Source organism: Molothrus ater, unplaced genomic scaffold (assembly GCF_012460135.2).
Source record: "Molothrus ater isolate BHLD 08-10-18 breed brown headed cowbird unplaced genomic scaffold, BPBGC_Mater_1.1 matUn_MA558, whole genome shotgun sequence".
NCBI classification, from domain to species: Eukaryota; Metazoa; Chordata; class Aves; order Passeriformes; family Icteridae; genus Molothrus; species Molothrus ater.
Genome location: NW_023416731.1, coordinates 94,153 through 103,873, shown reverse-complemented (window position 1 = coordinate 103,873; position 9,721 = coordinate 94,153). Strand labels below are relative to the sequence as shown.

The window sequence follows — 9,721 nt, the reverse complement described above, 5'->3', positions numbered from 1 at the left end:
AGGATTGGCCAGAACCCTAATGTCAGTGGTCACCTTTGTGAGATTGTATACAGTGAAAAAAGGAGGAAGGGAGGAAATTGGACTTTTTTTTTTACAGGGTTTGCTGATACTGTGATGCAGAGTGCTTTGTCTGTTCCTGTGAAAAATTCAGTGATTAAGCCTGCAGGTTTTTTCATGTACCAGACTATGCACAAGCTGCAGGATTGGTTGAAAGGGTGAAGGGGTTGTTAAAAGAGCAGTTGAAAAAATGAGGAGATGGGAACCTTTGCCCATGGAGAACCCATCTCCCAGATGTGCCCATGCCCTTAACAATGGCCCACTGGGGAAATGGAAACCCCTGGCTGTGCACGGCTGCCCCCAATTTGCAAATCCAACCATGGGTAGTGAGACTTGGGCTGCCTGGGAAATTGTTCTGGCGGTGATGGCCCCTGGCAGGGCCAGCCCAGAGGCTGCAGGGCTGGGCCTTCATGCATTGGAATTAATTAGGAGAAATTCAAAGCAAATGAGAGCCAATCAATACTGAAACAGGAATTCAGATTCCTCCAGGACACTTTGGTTTGATAACTGCTTACTCGAGCTTGGCCTTGCAAAGTGATCCTGTCATGATAGGAGGAAATATTGTTGCAGATATCAAGGAGAAATTAAAGGAATTTGTTAAACAATAGTGACCAGGATTGGATTAGTCAACCCCATGACAGGTTAGCACAATTATCAATATTGCAATTTTAAGAAGGATTGTGAAGAAAGGAGATCCACCTGCAATCACCACCGTTTGTGGAGATAAAGGGTTTGATGCAGCAGCCCTAATAATGGAGCCAGAGTGTGGGTCCAGAGGCCAAAAGGCCCTCCCGAGGCAGCTGAAGGAGCAGCTCCTGGGAAAGACAACTCTGAGTCCTGAAACCTGGGCAGGAACAATGGGAATGTGTCCCTGCAGCCAAGCGTTCTGTGTGAGAACAGTAGATCTGACAGGACATTGTTTTACACATGCTGCCAGACCAAATCTCCCCGTTTGCCCCAAGGGCCCCTTTGGAAAATGCTCTGATCCACGGGGCTCCATGTGAAGGCAGCTGTGACACTGAGGACTTGCACAGGAATTGCATCCAGGAGCCCGGGTGCCCCTCAGGGACTGGGACCCGGCCCCTTCCAGCCAGAGGGGAAAGGGCCCCCCCAAGCCTTGTTAGCCACAGACAGCATGGTAAAGCTGAACAGCAAAGGGCCTGGGGGCATTATTCTGGAATTACCATGGTGCCAGCTCCATGGACAACAGAATTCTTGTTCCTAAGTTGAATGAGATTGAGAAAAATGGATGAAGAACGGTGTCAGTAAAGTACTACAGGTGTCTGTAAGTTGTACCTTGATAGTCAGCCAGAATCTTTGTCTGCCACAAACACCTCTAGTGTTTCACCAAGGGGTTAGTCATCAAATGTAATGATGAGTTATGATGGATTGCTGAGCTTCTTTTGTAATCCTTTGCTAATGATGATGTGCTTTGCTGAGCTTATCCTTTTGTAATTCTTTGCAGCTGTGCATGATATAAATGACACAATTCCTTCAGTTGGTGTCTGTGTCTTTGGTAGTGACCCTGCCACTACTGGAGAAACAGGGCCCCCTCTTGCCTGTTACCTGGCAAGGCAGAAACCCTCCCTCCAAAATTCCCCCTTCCTCCTTGTTCCCCCCCTTCATACCCTGAGCATGATGTGCTCTGGTCTGGGCTGTGCCCGGGGTCAGTTGGGGTCACCTGTCCTGGCTGTGTCCCCTGCCAAGCTCCCCCGCAGCCCCAGCCCCTCCCCAGTGTGGCTGGACGAGGGGCAGGACAGGCCTTGGCTGTGCTGCAGCTCAGCAAGAACAAAACCATCTCTGCGTGCTCAGCCCTGTGCTCAGCACCCGGCCCAGCAGTGTCTCAGTGCCAGGGGCTGTGCCCCAGTGCCTGCCAGGGGTTTCCATGGCAACTGCCAGGCCAGGTGACCCAGGTGTCCCCCCAGTGCCGGTTGCCATGGAAACAGTGCCCAGCACTGCCCCTTTCTGTCCGGCTGACCTGGCCTTTGGCCCTGGCAGTGCCCTTGGCTGCTGCTTCCTGGTGCCCGAGCGGCCAGCGCGGCACAGGGCAGGTGGCCATGGCACAGCCCCCAGCAAGGGATCCCCTCTGGCTCTGGGCACTGACACCAGCCCTGAGCAAGGTCCGGCTCCGGGCATTGGTTGCCTTGGCACCAATCTAAGGAACGGGTCCCTGTGGCCATTGCCATGGCACCTGGTGGCACCAACGAGTGTCACTGCAATTGTACCTGGAACAGCCCTGGCACCGCTTTGTCCTCAGGGTTGCCATGGCAGCCCAGGGCAGCAACAGCTCTGCAGGCAAGGGGCCATGGAACCTGGCTGCAGAAATGGCTCCTTGGGCTGGTTTCCAAGGAAACCTGAACTGATGGGGGTTGCCATGGCACCCAAAGCCAGCAGTGGGGTCCCTGCAGTGTCCATGGCAACAGTCCCTTGCAATGGCCAGTGCAGGCTGGGATGATGATCCACCCTCACAGCTGGCCCAGGGCAGGTCTGGAGTGGTCTCGGTGGCACCTTGGGCTTGGCACACACTTGAGGAGGATGTCTGTTTGCAATGGGGAAACTCAAAGAGTTTTAGATTGCTTCAAAATATTAAAAAGTCAAAATCCCTCTTCAGCTGAGCGAAGCCAGTTCACCAGTCAAAGCAGGTCCCAGGTGAGTGAGGAGAGACAGGATGGGGTTGGGGAATGTGGAGCAAGGTCATCCACACTGATCAGACCTCAAGGCACAACTTCTCTGACCAAGCCAGACTTCCTCAAGAGTGTCCCTGGGTCAGTATCAGTCACTGAATGCTGCAATCACCTCTTGTATACTAAGAAAAGTAATAAAGGACACTATAAAATATGATACATATTTGCTAGAAGCCCTTTGAAATATTTTTCCATACCTGCAGCAGGAAAGCTTCCTAACGAACTGCCCCAGAGCAGAGGGAAATCAAGGCAGAGCCGTGGTTTGTCAGGACTATCTTGGTCCTAATGAGCCCCGTGGTGCATTTGAAGCTGAGCCCTGGAACCTCAGGGCCTGAGAGGAGATTGCAAAAACCTTTCCAGGAGTGAAAGTCAGAGGAAAAACCCCAAAGTGTCTCAAAGCATGAATGGGTCCTACTGAGGTCAACACAGGCTCCTCATGGACTCCTTGGAGGAGAGAATTGGAGGCCAGGATGGCACAAAAACTTCTCAAAAACTCAGAGTGAAAAGGAACATCCAGAGTACCTTAAAAACCTTGAGTATCTCAAAGTATTAATGAGCGCCACTGAGTGTCAGTACAAAGCTCTCAAGGGACTTGTTAAAGCAGATAATTGGGGCCATGATTGCACAAACCACTCACAGAGTCTGTATCAAAAGGAAAAAACAAAATACCTTAAAAAATTGAAGTATCTTGAAGCATTAATTACCTCAATGATTGTCATTACTGATTAAGGCTCTCAAGAGACTAATTAAAGCAGATAATTGGATGCTACAACTGCACAATCTTTCTCATAGAGTCAGTGGCAAAACGCAAGCACCAAGTAGCTTGAAATAACTGAAGGAGCCCGAAGCATTAATGAGCCCCCACTGAGTGTTGTTACTGACAAAGCCTCTCCAGGGACTAATTACAGCAGATAATTGGAGGCCATGATTGCACAAACCTCTCAGAGAGTCCAAGGCCAAAGCCAAACCCCAAAGTCCTTTGAAAAAGCTGCAGTCCCTGCAGGGAGCATGAAGGAGGCCCCAGGGCCATTGCTGAGCAAGGCTCCCCAGGGACTCCTTCCAGCAGATCCTTGAGGCCACTGGGATGTGGGCTAGGGGGGGATGCTGAGGGCAGCACAAGGGGCTGACAGTGCCCAGCCCGGCTGGGGCTGTGCCAGGAGGCCCCAGGGCCTCAGGACAAGGTGTCTCCTCCCAGCCCTTGGTGGCACAGACCCTGCTGTGCCCCAGGGCACCAAGACTTGGCTTCTCTTTGTCCCCACCTGTCATCACTGCCTGCAGTTCTCTGCTCTGCCTGGGGCCTGGGGACACTTGCTCAGTCGTGTCCCTCTCTGGGACCCATTAAAAGTCCAAGAAAGTTTGGAGTTGGATTCTGCCTTGGAGTTCTGGAGAGGTTTCTTCAGCTCCCTCTCAGGGACTGATGTTCAGGGCCTGAGCACAAAGCCCCAGAGGCTGATTAAAGTCCTTGTGCTGTGTCTGTGCTGCTGAGCTGGGCTGGGCTCCTGGCCCAGAGGCAGCTCCTGGTCACCAAGAAGAGCTTCAAAAGCACATTTCTCTGGATGAGCAGCTCTTCTGCCAGCCCAGCAGGGCTGGGGCACTGCCTGCAGCCAGCCCGGGCACAGCACAGAGGCAAGAGAGCTTCAATCAGTCAGGGCTGGGAAGGGGCTGAGAAGTGCCTGGGGCACAATCACTGCCAGCCCTTGGCACAGGAACCTCTGGCTGCAGGAAAATGCAGCTGCAGCTCCTGGAGCCATCTCCTCAAGCTGGAACATGCCAATGCCTGCAGAGCCTGTGAGTACATTCTCTGCTTGTCTCTTGTGCAGAGCAGCCAGGGGTGCCCAGGGCTGTCCTGCAGAGCAGGGTCCTGCAGCCCAGGGCGCTGTGCTGGGGCAGGGACTCTGCTGCCTGCCAGGGACAGCTCTCAGCCAGCCCTGGCAGCTGCTCCCAGCACTGGGGGACCAGATCTGGCTGGGAGGAGACAGCTGGTGAGGCTTGGGAGTGTTCTCCTTGTGTGGGGAGGATGCTGCATTGTTCAGGACTGCTCCCAGCATGGCATTGAACTGCAGAACATTTCCAAGTAGATTATACAAGCAGCACAGCAAGGCAGGGCCTGCATAAAGGATAAAATCCTGCATTTTTAATTTACTGCTCTGGGTAGCCTGGGTGGGAAATTACCCATAGATATTCATCTCTCAGTTAAGGTTGGAATAATAAAAACATTTTCTCTCAGATCTGAATAAACCAGGCAGTGACAGAAATCAGCACAGGGCCCCTCACAGGCAGCATCAGTGTCGCTTTTCCAGCCTCCTCAGGGTTGCTCTGAGGTTGCCATCAGAGCCTGCAGAGCCAGAGCTGCCCCTGGGCAGTGCCTGAGCTGGGAGGGCTCTGCAGGGCAGAGCTGAGCCCCCAGGGCTGGGCTGGGCTCTGGCAGCACTGGCAGGGCCCAGCCCTGGGCACAGGGAAGCAGCTGCTGGCAGGGACAGCTCCAGGCAGCAGAGCCCTGGGCAGGCAGTGGGAGGAAAGTGCCCCCAGGCTGTGCTGGGAGATTTCAAGTCCTCTCCAAACCCAACTATTCCATGATTACTTTTCTTACCGATCTTCTTGCCAAGGCACATCAAATGTCGAACAGCAGCTCCATCAGGCACTTCCTCCTGCTGGCATTGGCAGACACGCGGCAGCTGCAGCTCCTGCACTTCTGCCTCTTGCTGGGCATCTCCCTGGCTGCCCTCCTGGGCAACGGCCTCATCATCAGCGCCGTAGCCTGCGGCCACCACCTGCACACGCCCATGTTCTTCTTCCTGCTCAACCTGGCCCTCGCTGACCTGGGCTCCATCTGCACCACTGTCCCCAAAGCCATGCACAATTCCCTCTGGGACACCAGTAACATCTCCTACACTGGATGTGCTGCCCAAGTATTTTTTTTTGTTTTCTGCACAGCAACAGAGTTTTATCTGCTGACCATCATGTGCTACGACCGCTACGTGTCCATCTGCAAACCCCTGCACTACGGGACCCTCCTGGGCAGCAGAGCTTGTGCCCACATGGCAGCAGCTGCCTGGGCCAGTGCCTTTCTCTTTTCACTGCTGCACACAGCCAATACATTTTCCCTGCCCCTGTGCCATGGCAATGCCCTGGGCCAGTTCTTCTGTGAAATTCCACAGGTCCTCAAGCTCTCCTGCTCAAAATCCTACCTCAGGGAATTTGGCCTAATTGCAGTTAGTGTGTCTTTAAATTTTGGTTGTTTTGTGTTCATTGTTTTCTCTTATGTGCAGATCTTCAGGGCTGTGCTGAGGATCCCCTCTGAGCAGGGACGGCACAAAGCCTTTTCCACCTGCCTCCCTCACCTGGCCGTGCTCTCTCTGTTCCTCAGCACTGCAGCATTTGCCTACCTGAAGCCCCCCTCTGTGTCCTCCCCACCCCTGGATCTGGCCCTGTCAGTTCTGTACTCGGTGGTGCCTCCAGCCCTGAACCCCCTCATCTACAGCCTGAGGAACCAGGAGCTCAAGGCTGCAGTGGGGAGACTGATGACTGGATGCTTTCAGAGACATTAAACTTCTGGACAATTTCTGAAAATCTCTTGTAATAAAAGTCATCTTTGATCCTTCGTGTTGATTTAATTTTGAAGGTTCTTTTTCTTTGTTTTACTTTTGTTCATATTGTCCACAAAGAAATATGATTGGTTTTGCCATTTCTCATTTTGTTTCTCTCCACCTCCCCTGTGGCCACAGACTGTGTCAATGAGGGGCTGCGCTCCTGGTGCCTTTAAAGGCACTAAAGGATGTCCCAGCAGAGTTTTCTGCAGAGATGCCCTTGTGTTGCCTTCTCTGGAGCTGCAGCAGCAATGTCTGTGTGCAGAGCTGGGGCAGATCAGTGCTGGCCCAGCAGCTGTGCCCAGCAGCAGCAGCAGCAGCAGCAGCACTTGGTGTTGCCAGTGCTGCTGCCGTGGGCCTGCCCCGCTGCCCTGGTGGCCCTGGTGTTGCTGCAGGGCCTGAGTGCTCTTGGGGCCGGGCACAGCCCTGGGGGTGGCAGTGCCGGGGCTGCAGCAGGGACAGGCCATGGGCACTGCTGGGGCAGCGCTGACGCCTCAGGCCAGGCCCTGGGGGCTCCAGGCTCCTTGCCCAGGCTCTCAAGAACATAGCCAGGCCAATGCTCAGCACAGAAACCCCCGTCAGCAGCCCCAGGCTGGCCGTGGGCAGGCTGGGGGCAAACAGCATGGCTGGGGCTCTGCAAGGGCCCTGGGGCAGACGGGAAGGAGCAGCAGAGCAGGGGCTGATCCATGCCCAGTGCGCTGCACAGCCCAGGGCAGCGTCCCAGAGCGTCCTCATGCAGCTGCCAACAACATCCCCCCTCTGCAGCCCTGGCCTCTGCCCCAGCTCACACAGGTGCCCCATCCTTGCAGGCACAGACACGGCAGCACTGCCTCAGCAGCCCCTGTTTGCATTGCACACAGCGGGGGGAGCACCCCCATGCTGTTGCTGTGGGGACATGAACCTGAGGGAGCACAAATGCCATCAGCCCCTGGGGCCAGCAAGGCCTGTGGGACACCAGGGAAACCACTCAGCTTTGTTCTGGCCTCTGCAGTCAACCAGAAAGTTTGTTCCCATCAGCTGGGAGTTTCCTGTGCCACTGCAGACGCTGTTGGTCAGAGCCAGGGCTGCCTGGCAGCCACCCCGAAACTGCCCTGAACATTTCCTCTGCTTCACCTTTGCTTTCTTTACTCTTCTGGTACTTTTTTTCTTCCTATTGCCCAGCCCTGTTCCCTCCCCTACAAACAGCCCATCCCTGTTTGCCCTTTCCTCTCTGGCCCCACTCCCCATTGCAGTTCCTGACTTGGCACCATAAAAATGTCCCCCAGCCTTCTTGGCCACCTGGGCACGCTGCTGCCTCATGTCCAGCCTTCTGTCCATCAGTCCCTGCACGTTCCTTTCTGCCTGGCTGCTCTCCAGCCACTCTGTCCCCAGCCTGTAGTGCTGCAGGGGTTGTTGTGGCCAAAGTGCAGGACCTGGAACTTGGACTTGTTAAACCTCACCTTGTTGGATTTGGGCCCTGGATCCAGCCTGTCCATGGCCCTGTGCAGAGCCCTCCTACCCTCCAGCAGATCAACACTCCCAGACAACTTGGTGTCACCACGGTTCCATGAGACCCCAGAGTGTCCCAATGGTCTCCATGATCCATGAGGCCTCCCAGTGTCACAATGTCCCTTTGGTTCTATGGGATCACTTGGTGTCAGAAAGTCCCTTGGGCCCTTGAGCCCTGCAGTGTCACAATGGATCCTTGGTTCCATGAGGTCTGGCTGTGCAGCGATGCTCTCCTTGGTTCCACAGTGTCATAATGGCCAATGGCCTCTTGGTCCCAAGGGCCACCATGGGGTCAAACATGTTTCCTTCATTCCAGGAGTCCCTGAGGAGCAGCACTGGACCCTTGGTTCCATGGGGCCCTGCAGTGTCACAATGGCCCCATCATGACACCAGGTCCTGCTCTGTCACAATGCTCTGCATGGTTCCACAAGGCCCTGCAGGGTCACAGTGGCCTCTTGGCTCCATGAGGCCTCAGAGTGCCACAATGAATTCCTTGGTGCTGCAGTGTCACAATGGAGCCCCGGTGACACAAGATCCTGCAGTGTCACCAGGGACCCTTGGTTCCATGGGACACCACAGTGTCACAATTGTTCCCTGAGTTCCCAGAGTCCTTGCAATGGAGCAATGGCCCCTTGATTCCATTGTCCCCAGGCTCTCCCAAGGGTCTCCTTGGTTCCGCAGTGGCACAATAGCCCCTTGGTTCCACAAGGGCCTGCAGGGTCACAGTGGCCTCTGTGGTTCCAGCTGGACCCAGACTGTCACCATGGACTCCTTGCTTCCATCCAGCCCCACAGTGTCACCGTGGCCCTTGGCTCTGTGCTGCCACGTTGCACACAGTGTCACCATGGTCCTCTGAGTGCCACCAGGCCCCACAGTGTCACAATGGCCCCGTTGATTCCCCAGGGCCCTGCAGTGTCACAATCATCAGAGAATCAATCAGGCTGCAAAAACTGTTGGAGAGCATCAAGTCCAACCTGGGACCCAACACCACCTTGTCACCCAGACCATGGCACTGAGTGCCACATCCAGTCTTTCCTTAAAAACCTCCAAAGACAGTGACTCACCCACCTCCCTGGGCAGCCCATTCCAATGCCCAGAGTTCTAATGTGTGATTCCAATATGAAGAATTGTAAAGAATATTTCCTAATATCTAGCCTAAACATCTCCTGGTGCAGGTTTAGGTTGTGTCATCTTGTCCTGTCACTGTTCCCTGGGAGAAGAGCCAGACCCCCACTTGGCTGCACCATCATGTCAGGGAGTTGGAGAGAGAGATGAGGTCCCCCCTGAGCCTCCTCTTCTCCAGGATAAACAACCCCAGCTCCCTCAGCCGCTCCTCACAGGACTTGTGATCCAGAGCCCTCCCCAGCCTTGTTGCCATTCTCTGGACATGCTCCATCCCCTTCGTGTCCTTCCTAAATTGGGGAGCCCAGAAACTGGACACAGCACTCGAGGTGCTGCCCAACCAGTGCCCAGCACAGGAGAAGAATCACTGCCCTGCTCCTGCTGGCCACAGCATTCCTGATCCATAGGAGTGCCAGGGTTGGATGAGGGAAATGGTGGGGAGGGGGTGGGGACAAAGTGTGATTGATTGTCAGCCATGAAGGGTCTTGATCTTCATATCTGCTCAGACTGCATTAGAAGGTGCTGGGGGTCAATATCGATTGGACATTAGAAAGCACTTCTGAAATTTGTCTAACTAACCAGAGAAGAATTGAAAATTTGAATTATTCCCCGGAACTTTTCTTGTTCTGGGGTTTTGAACAAATGTTCAAGAGTCTTTTTCATTGAATTCCTGAACTGAAGAGTTCAAGAAAGAAGGGGCCTCTGAAGTAGTAGAATTCATCAGCAACCTCCAAATGGCTGAGGATCCATCCTCATCGGAGCAGCAATGAACAGAAATGGGTA

At 54.2% G+C, this 9,721-nt stretch overlaps 1 protein-coding gene across 1 annotated transcript; it reads left to right on the top strand.

The window, feature by feature from the left end:
• The first annotated feature begins 5,356 nt into the window (after nucleotides 1-5,356).
• LOC118701269 (olfactory receptor 14J1) lies at nucleotides 5,357-6,289 on the top strand. Its single transcript, XM_036405897.1, has one exon. It carries the CDS (start codon nucleotides 5,357-5,359, stop codon nucleotides 6,287-6,289), a length of 933 nt encoding a protein of 310 aa, XP_036261790.1.
• The last annotated feature ends 3,432 nt before the right edge of the window (nucleotides 6,290-9,721 follow it).